Raw genomic sequence first — 20,404 nt, 5'->3', positions numbered from 1 at the left:
AATGAAAAAAATGCGTATGTAAAATAATAGACAAATATAAGGAAAGCAAGAGTTTAAACATATATAAAATGAATTAATAAAATTTAATGAAAACTATTTGTTAACTAATAGTAAAATGAATAACGGTAATAATGAACTGTCTCGTCCAGTTTTTATGTAGGGAAAACTTCAATTTTCTTTCGATCGTCATCAATAATTACCTAAATTCCCGCATTGCTAATGATTTCTAACTATCTGTTCTAATACACGTTACCAGTATTTGAATGAAGAATAACCATAATACATTCAATCACATCTTCGTATAAATATCCTCAAAACCTATTTCTCTAACTCTTCCACGCCCGCCAGAGACAGAAAAATACTTACATTACCACTTTATTCCGCGGAACATAGCATCCTTGTTCTTAACAGTCCATATCATCTCATTTCACTACAATAACTTTGTTTATCATTCACCTGTTTGTGTTTTTACCATGTTTTTTGACTATTTTTCCTACATACTTTTAATTGTGTTATCTATCATCATTGTTCATCACCATCTCTCATTATTTTTTCATTGTTACATCATAATGTATTAATTTTTATTAGTTTATATTTTATAATCCTTTTCCTTGGTTTCTTTTCTATTATTTTCCCTAATTAATCATATATACATATTTCCTCTTCTTTCTCTGCTCTTAGAAACCAATTTTCCCACTAATTTTATTTTCTTGTACTGTACTTTCTTCACTTTCAATGTAACATTACTGACTCTGGATTCTGCATTCCAACATGACACTCCAACTGGACATTTTACAGTTACTTCTTTTGTACAATATGTTAACATGCTCAGGAATTTTACACAATCGTTTGGCTTACTTGTAATTGTGATTTCTGGAAATGTCTTGTACTTCCTAGCTTTCGGCTCTACAGCCTTGTTCACAGAGGACAAAAACAGAAGGCAAAAAACAATAAAAACATCTAGAATAAAGAGAAAGGAACGGACTCAGCAGGGTAGAGCACCATTTTATGTGTGACCGGCAACCAAAAAAAATTTCTTCACACTGTGCTACCCCGGTGAGTCCACTATTTTTTTATTTTTTCCAACGGCTTTATTGTTTCTATCCTCCATCAACAAGAGTCTAGCGGAAATCCGAAGGTTATAAAGTACAATGTACTTTCAGGAATCACAGTTACAAATAAGTAAAGTTATACTTTTTTGTACTACAAACTTTCTTTCCTAGTTAATAGAAGCCCTCTCCGCTAGCCTACTGATAGCGTCTTTGGTGCATGGAGTACCGGGTCGATTGTCAATGGGGAACATTAAAGTTTGGGCGTATTACGGTAGTTCGGATTCCACTTTAAGCTGTAGGTCTATATCTTATATACCCTTGGTACTGAAACGGCTAAATTTATATAAACGAACTTTTGTGGATAGGGTGTGAGGCAAAAAAATAACTTTATATGATAAGAGTGTAAGCTTTAAAAAATATGGTAGTATTGCATACGCTTGGTGAGTTTAATATGTATATCAAACTAGAGGCACCTATTCTTAAGTCTGATATTCACCTTTAGAAAAGCGACAGTGTGGTTAGAACAAAAATAAGATAAAATTAGTAATTCACATATGCTTGGAATTTGTTGAAAGTGTTTTAGTTTAAGCTGTCTATGGATTCAAATTGCAAAACTATTATCTCCGAATGTCAGCTTTACCTTATACCTTGGTCATTCGTAAAACATATATCTGCCCGATCAAGGTCATCCATAGATAACTGCTTCAAGACCTATTCGACCCTACAACAACAGCAACAACTCCAAATCTTCTTATATTAATATCATTCAAGCCCCTTTAGGAACTCATACACTTCATTTTTCTTATATTTTCTTCATTGCCAAGAACCGAAAGATTTTTGCGTCCGAAAACCTACCGAAACTACCGAACATAGACTGGGCTCACGAGAACTAGATCCTCAAAACTCTTCATTCCCAGCCAAATTTATACATGAAAACTAGATGCAAAAATTGCCTAATAGTTGGCATACGTTTGACCATTGAACCTCCCGAAACCAACAAACTGCCATTCTGGTAATTATAATTCCTCCAATTTCGCCTGCCTCTAAAATGCACCTACTGTTCTGCATTCTATTTCAGAGAAACCTACACTCCTCAAACTCCTCAACAAACACACATTAAAAATCTGTCGTTATTATTATTATTATTTTGAAATAAGTCGCATAGTCAGAATGGCACATACCAAGCAGACAGACAGGAAATGTACTTGAGGCAAAGCTCCTCAAAAGCAGGTTGCCACCAAAGCTACAAGAAACTGTTCCAACTACCGGTGGAGTTAAAAAGCCCCATCGTTACAGGCCTGGTACTGGGCTCTTCGAGAAATTTGTCGTTACCAGAAGAGCACTGAATTGCTTATCCGAAAGCTGTCCTTCCAACGACTGGTTCGTGAAATTGCACAAGATTTCAAGACAGATCTTAGCTTCGAAAGTTCAGCTGTTATGGCTTTACAGGAGGCAAGTGAAGCTTATCTTGTAGGGCTTTTGGAAGACACCAACTTGTGTGCTATTTACGCAAAGAGAGTCATAATCATGCGTAAGGACATCCAGCTTGCACGTCATATCCATGGAGAACATGCGTAAGTTTGAAGTTCTGGTATTTAATTCTGGTATTCGTTTTTGAAAAATTACATTCAAATACTTTATAACCACAGAGATTAAATATTAATCTATACATATAAAAATGAAAGTGATTATGTTTGTGACTTCATTCTTCTTGAACTACCCGACTGATCTCGATCAAATTTCAACATAGACGAGGCTCGGACCTGGGATGGTTTTTGTCATTTCACTTTGACGGTACAACGTAGGGGAAGGGGATATATATATATATATATATATATATATATATATATATATATATATATATATATATAAATAACACTTAATAACTCTTGAGCAACGCGACCGATCTCCGTCAAATTTGCCACATAGATGAGGTTTAAGACTGCGATAGTTTTTATCATTTCACTTAAACGGTGCCACTTAGGGGAGGGGAAAGCGGAGACATACATAAAATGATCGAAAATGACCGATATTAGTGCCGAATCCATAGTTTTCGGGGTCGCTGAGATGAACAGTGAGACTTCCGATGTCGTTGAAATCCAAATTCAACCCCGCAACTTGGAAGAGGGCAGAGATATATAAACAGATCCTAAATGACCGATGTTAGTGTCGAATCCATAGTTTTCGGGTTCAGTGAGACGAACAGTGACACTTCTGATACCTAAGTCCAAATTCATCCCTTTATGTCCAAAATGAAACATATTCTCCCCGTGCGAAGAACGGGTATTCTGCTAGTGAAATATAAACGTATTTTTCGCAACAAGTGAAAAATTGAAATCAATCTCAATAAAATGATTTTAAAAGACAAATATGTTTCTGTGATACACACACTAAGCTCACACTGGAAGAAAATGAAGTGAATTGTAGTTGTGTTTTAGAAAATGGAATAGTGTACACATGTACTGATAAAGTGACATTTTTAAAGTTTGTGAGAAATATTCAAAACAACGTGTTGTAAACCACCACAACTTGTAAAAGTGTAATAATTGGAAGAAAATATGAAAATACACGAGTGTCTGAGAAATGTTAGAGTAAAACCAAACATTGTCATATGCTCATTAATGAAAATGTAATAATCATTTTGTGCCAATTATGCGATATTTGCCACACCGTGAAATGTGCAAGATGAAAAGTGAAAAATAGAAAGAAAATTGATTTTAATAGAATTTTGAATAATAAGATTGTATAGTACAAACCTTAATAACAACTGTTGTCCAATACTCAATCTGAGCGAAATATATCACCAGGAAAAATGGAAGAAAGAAACAAAGAAAGAATTATTATTTTATTGAGAAAGTAACTTCTTAGATGGTTCATTTATTTATTTATTTATTTTGAATTTAACGCCTTAGATCATGCACTGAAGTTAAAAGAGACGGCAGTGATGGCAAGATGGATGATAATGATTGGGTGATGAAACTAGGAGAAAAAGGTGAGAACCCCAAGTAAACCCACGCACACGATGTTTGTCGTCCCCAGCTCACTTGGCAGGAGGTAGAGGTGGTGCAGCTCCCTTAGATGAGTTTCTTGAAACAACAAATTAAAAAATAAAAAATATATAAGATACAGAAATGTTCAGTCCCGTGTGGTATTTTAATTGTGATCCTATTAATGCAAATATTAATAAGCAAAACCAATAAACTAGAAATACTTTTCTGATACCCAGTTTCTGCCGTAATTTCTTATTCAGGATAAAGTTTTAAAAAAAATATATCTTTTCGGAGTTAATGCAAAAATCGATCTTTATCCTCCTTTCTATGAAAAGATTTGGAATCCATCTTTTAATTGGATGATACAACTATATTGCTTTGTGACACTATACTTTTATCGGTACATAAATATTGTGTCTTTCTACAATTCTTTTCAACAAATCAAACTTCTATACCAGAAACTCTCTTTCTCTTAAGTACATTTGGAGATAACTTGTATGTCCACCAAAAATCAATCTTTCATTACTGTAGAGAGATTGGAGAGAGGTACAGTCCGCAGAAAACAAACCCTGCAACATGAGGGTGTAAGTTTATTATGAAACTACACCTAACAGCGTGGGGAATCAACATAACGTCTAAGTGGCACGAACCACGCCAGGAGAAACCCCGGCGTCCTCCCCTGCACCCTTATTTTTTGGAACAAAAGACTTCATCGTTTCACAATAAACTTACATGCTCATGTTGCAGGTTTTTTGCTGCGGACTATACACTTCACAATTGCATAATTAGTAAAGATTATATCAAATTTCCTCTGGGATCATCGTGGCCATAATTAAAGTTTCAGAGCCTTATGTTAAGCCTTTAGTTCAGACAGGTTACTTATTAGATATTTATTGTAACACTTTCAAAACTATTCATTTCAACATTTTCGCCCTTTTTCTTTTTAATCACTGTTTCTCCTATAATTTACAATTGTTTCTGACAATCCTTTCGCTAGTTACTATGTTGTTTCTAATGATAGTTTTGCCAGTTACTGTACTGTTTCTGATAATGTTTTTGTAGTTACTCTTCTCTTTCTGATTATCGTTCTGCGAATTACTCTACTGTTTCTGATTATTGTCTCTCTAGTTATTCTACTGTTTCTGATTATTGTCGCTCTAGTTATTCTACTGTTTCTGATGATCGTGATGCTAGTTACTCTATTGTTTCTGATGATTGTTTTGCTACTTATTCTACTGTTTCTGGTTATTGTCTCGCTAGTCATTTTACTATTTCTGATTATTGTCTCGGTAGTTATTTTACTATTTCTGGCAATCGTTTTGTTAGTTACTCTACTGTTTCTGACGATTGTTTTGCTACTTACTCTACTGTTTCTTATGATTGTTCCGCCCTTTACTATGCTGTTTCTGATAATTGTTTCATTAGTTACACTACTGGTTTACTCAGGAGTATATAACACATTAAACTTTCAGCATATATAGTATTTTCACATCGCTTTGTTTCTTGTATAAATATATGTATTGAGAGATTACTGTTTTTACGAATCACTGAGTAAGCTAGTAGAGCACTTACGAAACGATCATCAGAAACAATCACAACGTACAGAAATGAGTTCTTTAAATGTAAAAATTAAGTTAGGTATTAATTGAATTATAAATTTAATAAGTATTCTTACGTAACAGAAACATATAGGATAGATTTTACATTCTGTTCTTTTGATAAATTTCAAAGTCAAAAATATCATAATATTACTGATTGAATCTTATTCCAAGAAAGATATAAAAATAGAGGAACAACAAAGAGAAGGATTGTACTTTTTTCATTCAGAAATATGTATTTCAAAATAAGTAAAGAGAAGAAAAAGAAAACACATAAATCATAACACTTAATTAACAATGATCATAATATTAATTTTAGAGTAGTTTTGGACTTGTAAAATTGGATGAATTAAAAATTCAAATAAAAACATTGTTTGAATTATACAACTGAGCGATCCAAGTAAATTGTTTATTTTAAGTGTAATCAACCAAATATTACTTTTAAAGACTTTTCCTAGAGAATGTTGAGCTAATATATTGAACAAATTCATTAATTTGAAATTCAATTCTATTGTTTACTTTCCAGAGAATAGTTTCCTGAGCTCAGCATTTCTTTTTTGTGTTATGTTTTTCTTTGTTTTGTTTCGTTTTCAATCTTTTGCAATTTCTCGAACACTGTCATTATCTTAGATGCATTGTCACTAGTTACGGATATATTTTGTCATCAAATTTAACTATGAGACAAATAACATGTTTAAAAAAGATAAAAAATATCAAATTTAAACGAAACAAGAAAAGGTGTGTAGAAGTAGGAGAGTCATCATAATGTAACTAAAATATAACATAAATATATAAATATAACTAATATATAAATAAGATATATAAATAAAACTAATATATAAATATAACTAATATATAAATAAAATATAACTAAAATACATGTATCTTCAGCTAATATGAATGGTATACTCTCAATTATTATCGTGCAGTTATGCATATTATTTATTTATTCATTTATTTTATAAACTCCCAGATACAGATGTGAGCTCAATTTACATGGGGTCAATCATAAGCACCGACTACATGGATGCCTCATGGCTCAAGGGCCCATTGATTTTTAATGGATGCTTAGCAACTATTGATTTTTTTCTCTGGAGTTAATTTCGAGGTTACACGTTTGTGCCGTGAAAAGAAAAAGTCATCTAATGAGAATTTTAACAATTAATATAATCTATTTAATTACTGGATGGAATATTAAACCTGTGGAAACAATATGTCGAGCAAGTTCTTCTTCAGTTATGTAAGCTATAATAATAACAATACATTATTTTACAAGTGAGTGTGATTTTCTAGAATTATTTCTTTAAATAACTTGGAGTTTGATGCTATTATCTCATGTTTTTCAAAATATATTTTTAAAAAAGCGTTTATATAACTTGAGTTTACTCAAAATACAAGACGATTGAGTATTTTCAGTTTATATTCAAATTATTCTCAACTGTTTTAGAGATTTGATTGTGATCATTATTACTTTAATATTTTTCTGTATCATTCCTTTGATCCAATATTGCTAAACACGTTTAAAGTTATAAGAAAAGATCTCAGCGTTTAGTTTCAGTTTTAACATAAAGTTTAGGAAATCGTAGGGAAAAAAAAAGTCTGATCGCTTAACAATTTAAAGATAATTTCATAAGTCATTTTATTTCACTATTCTGTGTTTCCTGGATAATCTTTCACACCTCTCAGAGAAATCTACAGTTTGGAAATCATTGTTAAAAATGTTTAAAACATGTTTAAAAAATAGAATACTAGATGTTGTGATTTATCTTGTAAATACCGAAACGTGAGTACCCATTGGGAAAATGGAATAAATAACAATCAAAACAAACGAATAACAACAATAGGAGAGAAAGTGGAGGGAAATCGGTTAGGGGCTTTATTTAAAGATACCACCCCGGCACCCACTTGGCGAAACTAAGGAGAGAGTATTAGAAGAACTTATTCAAACCTCAGAATTCTTTATTGTAAACCAAGGACAGTAAAACCATAGTTTATTCAAGAGTATCTTAGGAAAGAGCAGAGTAAGTTCCTGCTCTTTCATTTTATTCATATCTCTGTATATTATAAAGCTTTACTACACCATTTTACAATGTAGATTAACAATAATACTTAAAATTTTAATGTACTATTATTTTTGCATAAGTGAGTAAAGGGCATGGTTTTAAAATTTGAAACAAAATTGACAAATTATAAATTAACTACATACATTAATGATAACTTTTAAAAATAATTAATAAAAAAATTATCAACATTGGCATCTTAAAACCACACTGAAGAAAAAAAAAAAAAACAAAAAAATGTTTACATTTGATGAAATAATGTAGTTTTCTCTCCAGGGAAGCAAATGTATCTGCACTGCAAAGTTCTACAGAAAAGACTATTGTAACTAGCATGGTGTTTATGAAATTGTAAGTTGAGAATAAATATACTTCTGTTAAAATGAAATAAAGAAACAACAGTCTACGTATAAATACACGATGTTCCATTGCTAATTTTAACTTTTATTAATATCCCTGAGATAATATAAGAAAATAATGTCTTTTATAAGCTCTATCAATCAATTTCAATATTTATTGTTAATATTGTTTTTAATCCCTATCGGATTTATATTTAAAATGTGGTTAGTTGTTCAATTTTGCCTTGTTGTTTCTTTCTTTTTTATTTTAGGTAATAATATATAACAAATATCGAATGATCAATATATCCAGAACTTCCTTTCATATATCTGAACAACTATTTACTAGATAAATATTTCTTTAATTTTTTAATACTCTACCGAGAAGTTAATTGAAAATTGCTAAAATTTTCTATTGCTATATCTACTACATTAAATTCTAATATAGGTTTAGTCATAGTAGCTTTTAATTCAGTTCACTTTGCAAAATTTCCTGTGGAATTCGCGTATAATTGATTCAAATTTGAAGTTCTCCGCGGTCCAATGTGTATTGTACTAATTTTAGCGGTCTATAGCGGTAATTTGCATATTTATGAACCTTCATACATATCCGGAATTCAATCATAAACTACTATAACGCTCGGACACAAAATTACTTTTAGTTTCTTTACATGTAACTGGACATAAATGTGAGCATATCCAAAACAAATTGGGTCAAGTATTGCTTCTCTGACACATGTTACACATCCCGGCCGCCATGTTGGATCCACCACATTAGATTCAACTTTCGGCCTTTCAAGTGGGAATAGGTGCAAAGTGATACATAAAATTCATGTACGATTTTCTCCTAAATTCACTAGTGTAGTGAGTTTTATCGTATCTTGTACCGTTTGCAAGTTATTGCATGTTAAATATTAGGCACTTCACGAATATTGAATCAAATATATCCCTTGACGCATCACTTGCATCTATTCCCATTTGAAAAATCGAAAGTTGAATCCAATATGGCGGATCCAAGATGGCGGCCGGGGTTTGAAACACATGTCAGAGAAGCAATATTTGATCCAATTTGTTTTGCATATGCCCACATTTATGTTCAGCTATATGTAAAGAAACTAAAAGTAATTTTGTGTCCGAGCGTTATAATACTTTATGATTGAATCCCGGATATACGAAGGCTCATAAATATGCAAATTACCTGTATAACCGCTAAAATTAGTACATACACATTGAGCCATGAAGAGCTTTTTATTTAATCAATTTTACACTAATTCCATGGGAACACTTCAGAATGTACTTTGTTAAAGTAAAACTAGAACTCTTCAGGTCTACGGATAAGTAAAAGTGGTAGTATCTCATATTTTTTTTTAAGCTAATGCTTAGTATCTTTATCCAAACCAAATCCATTCTAATTTTATTTAATCCTTGTCTAACTTTTATCTAATCCTTCTAAAACGAAATTTCCTTACCTAGATATCTCAGACAAAATGATCCGTTAATTTGATCATAAAATCCAAGAATTATAAAAATTTTGATAAAATTGGAAGAAACAAGTTAACATTTACCAAAACTTAACATAAAAATATTAAAAGGTTTCTCATATTTTAAATATTAATTTAAACTAATCTTTTCCATGATTACTTACTCTCTCGGATTGTTGTTTGGATGATAAAGATTAAAATCTATGAATACAATTTGAATTCTCTCTTTTCCTCTTCCTTCAAACTCATATTGGCAGTGCGTTCCGGCTGGGTAAGGATTTGGATGGCTTGGGGAAGAAACTATTCCTTTTTTAGCTAGATCACTTTTAAATATATGGTTGCAGGTGAAAGCTGAAAAAAAAGAACAAGTTGTGTTATGAATATTTATAAAATAATAACTATGATGTTTTAAACAACATATTAAATTGAAAAATCTTCATAAAAATTTAAATGAACTAGTTTCACTACAAAGGTCATAAATTGAAACTTGGGTATATATATAATATGTCATGACTAAAAGTTACGTTAACATCAGATAGTCTTTTACAAGATTATTACCCTTTTATTTGAATATACTCTATAATTTTACAGGATAATTATTGTATACTATTTATATATATTTATTGGTTTTATACCCAAAATATCTTATAATAAAGTATGGTATTCTACTTCCATGCAATGTGGTAGGAAGTATATTATTTACTAAACAAAAAGAGGATGTATGAATAAATGCTAATTTACAAGATGTAAAGTAGCATACATCATCACCTTGCCAGTCCATTTTATTTGCATATGTGAAGCAGCAATCTTCATCTTAATTCTAATGAATGCGAACGAAGGAAAGAAATCAATTTTTCACTAGTGAAAAAAAAAAATATTTTTATTAGGGTATTTACTGCTACAATTAGGCTCCTGATGAACAATAATTTTTCCTAGTGCTATCGAAATTAAAACATATATATATATATATATATATATATATATATATATATATAATGAAGAAATAAATAAGTAAATAATAAATAAATAAAAATAATAAAAGTATTGTCAGTAAAAGTAAAAACAAGAAGAGATTTGAACAAAAGTTAAAACTACTGTATAGGTAATGAAAAGCGCATTTGTACAATAATAGTCCTAATATGTAGCCATTTTTTTGTTGGTAACTTAAGTTTATGTAATTTTAGTTAATATAATTTTTGAATATTATTATCTAGATCCCAAATACTATGTATGGTAATTTTGATTTATTAAATAAATGGTATGCATATAACATAAGATTGATAATAAATGAATTGTTTTTTTTTTTACCTTTCATCGACTAAAAGACTTATAGATACATAAAAAAAGCATGCAAGTTTTATTACGTATTTTCACTGTAACAAGAATTGAATGTTTTTATTGTATGTAGGCCTTGATTTAGTGAAATTTACACAGAGATGGAAACAAGGCAGAATTTTGAATGTGAAATTTCATTTGAAACATTCAAAAATACTTTCTACAGTATAATACTTGAAACTCCAAAAAAACTTTGACATAAGAGTCTTAAATGTTAAATTTTATACATTAATATGTAAGTCTCATACATTTTTCAGTTTGTTTACATGAATTCTTTATTTGAATTTTTTAAAACCCAACTTTAATTATTAACTATAAAGTGACTGCATGCAATACTTTCTTTTTTATTGTTTTAGAACAAAACTAACGTTGAATTAGAATATTAAATCAAAACTTCAATATGGCTTACATTAAAGAAGCTTTCGTGAGACATTAACAGGTGAACAAATTGAAAATTGTTCATTACTTTTTAGTATTTTACACTATTTATAAAACCACTAGCAAAGCCTATATAGACGCATTATAAACCGGGTTTCAAAAGGAATGACATGATTTTGTATAGTAATAATTACGGAACATGGAACGTGCCGGCAAGAAAATGAGTGTTGTTTGAGTGGGTGTGGTCTAAAGTTTTCGAAAATCGCCGTTAGATGTCAGTCAATGCGTGTTCTCAGTTTACAGTCAGTCAGAAGTAAGTTCGCGTCCGCTCAACAGAAGGCATTTTGTGTGCAGTTTTTTTTTTTTTTTCCAAAGACTGAGTCAGTGATTTCGTTCCAACGTGCTTTTCGTCGGCGTTTGGCATTGATCCGCCTGCACCTAAAAATATTCGTCGTTAGTATCGCCAGTTTGAAGGGACAAGATGTTTGTGCAAAGGTAACAGTCCAGGTCGGCCTCGCATTTCCGATGAAATAGTGGAAACAGTGGTGCTGCTGCTGGTGGGCACACAGAACATTTGTAATAGCACAGCCAAAACTTCAAGATTTAGTGAGCGTTTTGCTATTTATCCCATTTTTGTTGAATGTTTTTATCAATACATATGGACTTTTAAAATCAGGTCATTCTTTTTGAAACACCATGTATATTATTATTTACTTTCTAGTTCAGAATGAATACAAAGGCACACTGGAAAGAGTTTTTGAGTAAGAAGCTTATTACCACATCCTTTTTCTGAGCCTTGATTATGAGTTATGTACTTTTTACATATTAGAGTTTGCTTTCCGCACAAGAAAAGTGGACATTGCCTTCACAAAATAATAAAGAAGAAGAAGAAGGTTAATCATTTTTCTTTGTCACATTTCTCTTCCATTGTCAATGGACTAATTTCAATGCAGTTTTCTTTCATGTCAAAAAGTAGTTTATCGTAATCTCAAATTCATTCAGTCACTTAGAAGTTACAGAAATCAATAAATAAAATGGACATATATTTTTGCTGTTGACTGGACGTATATTCCTAAATTATTGTTTTTTATATGACCTTGGAATTAAACTTCTAATTATCACTTACTTCAGGTACTTTATTATTCGTAGATGGATATAACTTATATGTCTAATTTCCAGCAAGCGTCAGACATCATTTTTAAGACAATGTAAAAAACAAGAAATAAAACAAAAAGGGTAAAGAATTGCCCTAATTTACATTAAATAATGTTCGTCAAAAGACTGCAGGTGTAACTAGGAATGTTCATCAGAAGTACTATTTGTATATGATTGTCCTCTTTTTCTTCTTATTCTGAAACAGAGGTGAGAAGAAATACGACAGATGCAATAATTCAATACCCCTTCTACTTTACTTGTGCATTATATTCCAATTTGATACTATTTAGTAAATCATCTTTAAGAAGATGCCTCTCTAGACGATCAATTTTGGTTAAAATTTTGGGTGATCGTTTAATAGAAATTTTACTATGATATTTTATTTTAGCATGATATGGAGACATACCATATTTTTTGTATATTAAGTATAAGTTAACTGTATTATAAATATTCATATTATATCTTCTGCAACATAATCCAATCTAGTGATGTAAGATGGAAAATTTTTCGTTGTAAACAAATATCAGTGATAAAGTAACAATTCCTCATTAACCATAAAATTGATTGAATTCATGTATAGAAATGTTAAAAATTGAGAGATTGTTTAAAGAATCTGAAAATTTTCATGGCTCGGAAAATTTCCAGTACTATGTAGGAACAAGTGAAACAATTTTTCATGAATCAAAAAAAATTTCGGAAATCATGTACGGAAAAATTGGAAAACATATTTATGACTCGGAATATTTTCATCATTTTGAAGCACAGAGTAAAACAATTTTTGTGACTGCTAAATTATTTTCTATAACACTCACTAGTACTACCCATTTTCTTTCTATAGTAATAACCATTCGTTGCCATACGAAAACCTTAACTTTATATAATTTGCATTTCGGACTTCCATTCCAACTATAACCAGTCGAGCAGGTCCGGATATCATGCGTGGAAGTAGATTCACAGCATTTAACAATCATAACAATAATAATACAGATTCCAAATCTCAGTTCCAAAATTTTAATGCTTATTTCAATTACCAGGATAGAAGAGCCATATTACAGCTGTCTGCTTTTAAACTATCCGGATTGTAGGATACACCAGTTATCTCACCAGTTTACTTCCTACAGCCAGTACATATATTATTTCAAGGCAACGACGTATTTCCACATGACTGCGAAGCTTTATAAACAATGGCTAAGACTACATATAAAACATCAGTAACATCCATCTCGTGTTAGTACATAGGCTGTAATATTAGCTTTCTAAATTCCGAAAAATCCATATTATTTAATAAAATAATTATTACATACAAAATCAAACTTAATAATTTTACATTGGGAATCAACTGGGATACGGAAGTAGGCGGGGCTAGGCTCTTAGCAATTCATATTATAACACATCTCAATGATATTGTTTGAACACATCTTACCATATATATTAATTTACCGCACAAAAGAATATGATTGTCAATACTTTATGGTATCTAACTTAGACAACACCTGAAATTGTTTTAAAAACGTCAAATGAATTCGTTTCTTACATTTATTAGATTTCTCTGTTTACGTAGACATTCAGTGTATACCTTTCAATCGATCAATAATTAGAAAAAGATAAAAATGAATGTATACAGAATTTAAAGCACTTTCCGCTCAGTGATTCATTTAGTATCCCAGAAAACTATAATTCAAAGATTCGTTTTAATAAAATTTGAGTTGAAAATTGATAATAACATTTTAAAATTAGTAACAATAAGCTTAAAATGAAATGAACAATTATTTAGAATAAAATAAAACAATCAATAATCACAATGTAAACCAAAACAAATAAAACTTGAAACGGTCGGTTTTCAGATAGTTACATTTTTCATGAATCGGAGTTTTATTGCTCTGTAGAAACAAGTGAAAGGAATTTTCATGGATCAGAAAATTTTCATTACAAAGGAAAAACAAGTGGAAAAACTTTTTTCATAGCCGAACAATTTTGAATATTACATTATAGTGATGTTAGGTGGAAACTTTTCCACTATATGTAACTGCACATTGAGTTATAAAATTGAATCCTTGTAGAGGAAACTTAGACAGCAACAAATTATAATTTTCCAATTAGTTTTCGGGAACCGGAAAATTTTCTAATATTTCGAGTTGGCAAGTAAAAATTTACAGTGTTCCTCTCTCCCCCTCTCGCTCTCTGTCTGTCTGTGTGTCTGTGTGTAAAGTGCAGGGAACATAAATCGAGTTCGTAGAGTATACATATCCCATCCCATTGTTTAAAATGTAACAAGAAAGCCAAAAGAAGCCTTTTTGAATGCACAAATTATTTCAAAAACAGAAAGTTGCACAATTTTTTCACATACAGGCTTGTCTATGCAATGAAATAACTACATAATTTTTTTCATGAAGATTATTTTTGTAACAGAAAAATAAGAAGAAATGCTTTGATTTTATTGTGTTTAAAACTATGAGAAAACTTCGTCTTACACTGACGAAATATGATTTTGTGAGATCAAAGGTAAATTCTGAGGGAAGAATACATTGAAGGTTTTAAAACATTTTTGCAAAAATGAAGAATCGTTAGACTTTCATTTCATGAAACTTTTTTCTTCAGACAATATTTATTACAAATAAATTTTATGGCTAAGCAACGATGTAGGAAAAGTGGAGTATGTTTTTATGAATCAAAAAATTTTCCACTGCTCCAATCACACACTACTGCAGTTAAAATAAGAAGATATTCTATACATATAAATATAATTATTAGTTATAATTTTATACACAGGTACGTAAAGTAACTTGTTCACCATAATTTTAGTTAACAGAAGAAGTTTCCTCGCGTTCTTAGAAGGTAATAGCTATTACTACGAATTGCGTATTTTTTCATTGTTTCACAAGTAAACAGAATTTTATCTCAAATGTTTATATATATATGAAATCTATAGCACAAGTTCTACAGGAAATCTTAGAATAGTGAAAAAGTGAGTTTTGAGGGAAACAATTAAAGATTCTTACTTGTTGTGCTTGCAGCGGCACCGATTTCGAGTAAGTACTTTTGATGAGGTAAGTCCATGTAGTTAATACGATCAGGTTCTGAAAGATATGAAGAAAAAACATATTTAATTTTTTTTTTCAAAAATATAAAAGAATATTTAAAAAGAAGGATATATACATATTTATTTCAGCTTATTTAATTGTTTATTTTTTTAGAAAAATACTTTATTATTTCTTTCAATTAAAGTTTCAAAAATGCCAAATTATAATAGTAACAATAATAATAATGATAAAGACAATGTGTTTGTATATAGCAATGAGCTAAAGCTATTAAGTATTTGTACAACTACAAATTTCTTGAACATCATTTTAAAATGTTCATTATTAAAACAACATTTCTTGTTTGTTCTTGTCCTTCATGTGGATGATCCTAGTTTATTCGTCCAATGTATCATAGATGACCTTGGTATTTTAATCTGCTTTATTTTTTATGATTTACAAACCTTAGTCATTTTATTTATTTTGTCCATCATTTCACACACGAACTTAATTGTTTAATTTATTTTGTTCTTCAGTTTAACAAACTACTTTGCCTGTTTCTTACTTTGTTCTTCATATCATAGACATTATTGGTAGTTTAAATAATTTTGTCCTTTATACGATAATCAACTTCAATTTTTTTTTTTTTTTTTTTTTTTTTTACTTTTTCTTGATACCATAGACTATTTATTCATTGAATTTACTTTTATAACATAGAGACCTTATCCGTTTAATTTGTCCTTCATATCACAGAAGATAGTCATTTTCACTTTCTCCATCGTAATCATAGACAATCGTTGTTGTCTAATTTACTTTGTCCTTCATCTCGTAGACTATTTCAGTCATTCTTTGCTTTGTCCATGCCATAAACTATCTTTAGTCGTTTAGCTTACTTTATTGTTCATACCATACGTAACCTAAGTAGTTTGATTTACTAAATCCTTCATACTAGAGACATCTTGGTCATTTAATTAACTTTGTTTTTCATACTACAGACGATCTTACTCGTTTATTTACGCTGCAGATGAAATCTTAGTTGTTTAGTTAACTTCGTTCTTCATATCTAAGACGATCTTTGTCAATTTATTTTGTCCTTTATAACATTAGTGATGATATTAGTAATGATTTGAAGTGTGAATGTGAAATAAAAGCAAGGATAGGAATGGTGAAAGAAGCCTTTAGAAGGAAAGAAGTGTGTTTTGTGGGACCTTGAATAAAGAGTTGAGAAAAAGACTCATATAATGTTTCGTGTGGAGTATTGTACTGTATGGGTCAGTAACATGGACATTACGCAAAAATGAGGAAAGATGACTGGAAGTTTTCGAATTGTAGGTGCGGAGAGAAATGAAGAGAATTAGCTGGGTCGAGCGGAAAACGAATGAGAGGGTCTTAGAAATGGTGGGGAAGAAAGAACAAATTTAGACATTATTAAGAAGAGGAAGAGGATCTGGTTGGGACGTCCGCTAAAAAGGAACTGCATCATGATGGACGTTTTAGAGGGTATGATAAAAGGAACGAGAGGGAGAGAGCGAAGACACTACAATTAGTGTACGATATCAAAACAGAGAAATTGTACGTGAAGACGAAGAGGTTAGCGGAAGACCATGGAGCCTAGAAGCTTCTCAGTTACAGAAAGTGACATGCCAATAATGACAGAATACCTAGGATGGTGATACCATAGGTTGTCTTAGAGGTCCAATACGTTTTTCTGTTCTTATCATACATAATTCTATTCATTTAATTTACTTCATATCATATCATATCATATCATATCATATCATATCATATCATATCATATACCATTCTCAGTCGTTTAATTTACTTTGTTCTTCATACAATTGTCAACCTTAGTTATTTACTTACTCCTTCATACCATAGACAACCTAAGTCGTTTTAATAATTTACTTTGTCCTTCATTTCATAGAACAAATTTAGTTGCTTAATTTACCTTGTCCATTATATCATAGAAGGTCTTAATCTTTTACTTTTATCCTGCATGCTATGGAAGATCTCAGTGATTTAGTGTAAATACGTATTTGCTAAATAAGTCTGTATTATTACTAGTAGTAGTATTACATTAATATGTTATTACTGTAATGCAAAGAAAAACGAATTATAAACTTGCACATAATACTGTTATGGCAGAATAAAATTAAGGACATATTTCTTAGGTGACTCTGGTATACTGCAGCTTTTTTAATTGGTATTATAATAAACTATAATAAAAGAGTAGTAGTTAGTAAATGCAATTGACTACAATGTAAAAAATTATTATGGCTTCCTGCCATGTTGTGTGTATGAAGTTATTTGTGTCTCAGAGCTCTTACTATTTATTATGTAATTTACTAAATTAACAGAAATAAAAAAAGTCAGAAAAAAATATTCATTATTTCTACCAAGTACTCTAAACATACACCGTATTACCAGTTCAAATATTGAGATCCCAGAAATATTTGAAAGTCTTAATGAGTTACTTGGAAACAGCTTAACAATTGCCTGACTGTTATCGAGTTTAGTATTAGGAAAAATTTTCTAAAATTTTTAATAGCAATAGGCAAGAAAACAATATGTATGTACCGTAAAGTACTGAGAAAAAATTTCATTTTATTTTACCACGCTGAAACTTTAAATTTCATTAGTGCAGAATTTTTTCAACATCCTGTTTTAAGCTAAAGAATCAAGCAAAGAAATGTGTTCGTTTGTTGTTCGAATATATTAGTTTTTATAAATAAATATAAACAATATGCAAAATGTTATTTGCAAAATATTATTGGAAATGTCTATATATGAAAATATCTGTCGATGTGCTCAATTATCTATGTAACCACTACACCAATCTAAATAAAATCTTAGATATATTCAGAGTAACTCTATGGTTAATTCTAAACAATTCTAATGTGCAGCAACATGAAACCACGTATGCTACTCCTATATTGTGTTGAGAATTGAAAGGGAAACATTTGGACAGTTTAATTCATTTTAAAAATCAAGTTGCTTTAAATTCATTGAAAATATTAATTCAGCTTATACAAAACATTTAATCTTGAGTGTACATTCTCAGACGAACTTGTGTAACCTTTTGTATTCACTTCGTCTTTGTAAATTAACCAGTAAAGGTAAGAGTAGTGTCATTTCTTTCCACATCACATTCTTCTCTGCTTTGCAAGAGTTTCTTAGTTGAATGAACGCTAGTCTCAATGTCCTATTTGAACAAAACTACAGGAGACTCGTCTCAACGGGGTAGTTGTGGCAAGTTTTACAAGGGAGAAACATTGAGGAAGAAACTACTATCAAACTGGAGAAGAATTCGTTCCAGATACCTAAACTATAGGAGAAGAGGTTCATCACAGCAGAAGCAATTTACAACAAGTGTTCAACTCATTATCTTAAGATTGAGAACGACTCACTTGGCAATTTCATTCATTGCCCATGGCAGTTTTGACGGGATTCCTATCCAGACGTAACTTCATTTGATTTCATTAATTTCCAGCCAGAAAGTGAGAAGACATAGAGAAGAATCCATTCGTCATCCTGGACGACTGCAACATCGATGATGACCAGGAATATTTGAGGCTAGTGCTCATTTCTATCATTTTAGTTAATCTATCTTTCTCCCTCTTTTACCTTCTACCTAACTAGTGTTTGTTTCGTTAAAATGAACTTAACTTTTTGAATTTAATTTATATTCAAACTAACCTCTTATTTATTGAAGTATTGCATAAGACATCAGTTCTCATCCCCTATTACATTCCTTTGCTTTAGTAATTTAGAAGAATGTAGTTTTAAGTCAATATTTGGATCTGAGCTAATAGAACTGATGTTCGCACAAGATCATGTTAGAGGTGCCACTGGCACATAATGGAGATGCAATTAATTAGGTTTTAATACCTAATTCTTTATCTATACACACTAAGATTCAATTAAAATTGAAGTAGAGATTCCAGAGTAAGTAGAATATATCGACAAATGTCTATATAAATTGATAGTTGAGATCTTTCAATGAAACATGATAATCATACAGTTGATGCTGTAACGAACATGACATTAACTGTTTGTAATTATTATTATTATTATTATTATTATTATTATTATTATTATTATTATTATTATTATTATTATTATTATTATTATTATTATTGTTTCACTATCTGCCATAGGTTATCATAAATCTTGGCAAAATACTAGTGCAGACATGTCTCTTATAGAACGGACTAGGTTTGCATGAAAGCCACAAAATGAATTCGTTCAAATCGGCTCAACTATTTACTTGCAGTTCCCTCCCATACAGAATGCTTGTGTTTCAGTAATTTCCTGTCGCACGAGCAATGTGAATGATAAAGAAATGTGTATAGTTATCCAGTGATGAAAGGAGTTCAGGGAGAAAATGAAGGGAAATTATTTCACCATTGTCCTAGAGGCTGAAGAAGATGAAATTGCAAGTGAAAAATAGTAGAATTACACTGAAAAACACTGTGACAACTCACTACTTTTAAAAATAAATCATTGGCCTTACATAAGAGGCACGAGGTGCAGCAGAACTGCTGCGCCAGACGGTTACAGGGATTTAACTCGACTAGTTAATGTGATGCTTGTGCGTAAAAAGGGAAAGGTCGGTGATACATCAGAGTTTGATAGGAACCATATTGTAACGGCCAGACGGTTGGAAACAAGCATCTCGAAAACAGCATGTCTTGTTGGACATTTACTAGGTACCGTGGTTAGTGTCTTCCAAAAGTGGAAAAAGGACTTTGAAACCAGCACGAAACTACATGTAATGGAACGGTTACATAACTGAAAATGGCCTTTAGACTGTCGAAATTGGTACAACAGCATATGATGCAAACTGAGGCACAATAAACAGTATGATTTGACAGATTTTAATAGTGGACAAACACAAGTTGTTAACAATTTACTGTGCACTGTTAGATATGGGCCTCCACAGCCAATGTCTCACACGTGTACCAATGTTAACCGCACAATATAATGACTGGAATGGGTATATC

At 30.9% G+C, this 20,404-nt stretch overlaps 1 protein-coding gene and 1 pseudogene across 1 annotated transcript in view; one reads left to right on the top strand and one right to left on the bottom strand.

Moving 5' to 3' along the window:
- LOC145664075 (suppressor of lurcher protein 1-like) overlaps positions 1 to 20,404 on the bottom strand; it is a 938,444-nt gene that overhangs the window by 46,052 nt on the left and 871,988 nt on the right. The window contains exons 9-10 of the mRNA XM_081730414.1: positions 15,384 to 15,461; positions 9,681 to 9,867 (exon numbers count right to left, since the gene is read on the bottom strand). Of these exons, the coding sequence (XP_081586540.1) occupies positions 9,681 to 9,867; positions 15,384 to 15,461 (265 nt within the window). The remainder of the gene's footprint in view (positions 1 to 9,680; positions 9,868 to 15,383; positions 15,462 to 20,404) is intronic.
- On the top strand, positions 2,217 to 2,630 carry LOC145663561 (histone H3-like; annotated as a pseudogene).

This window comes from Thermobia domestica, chromosome 11, assembly GCF_964235325.1.
Source record: "Thermobia domestica chromosome 11, izTheDome1.hap1.1, whole genome shotgun sequence".
NCBI classification, from domain to species: Eukaryota; Metazoa; Arthropoda; class Insecta; order Zygentoma; family Lepismatidae; genus Thermobia; species Thermobia domestica.
The sequence above is the reverse complement of the archived record's forward strand: the minus strand, read 5'-3'. Positions and strand labels throughout refer to the sequence as shown.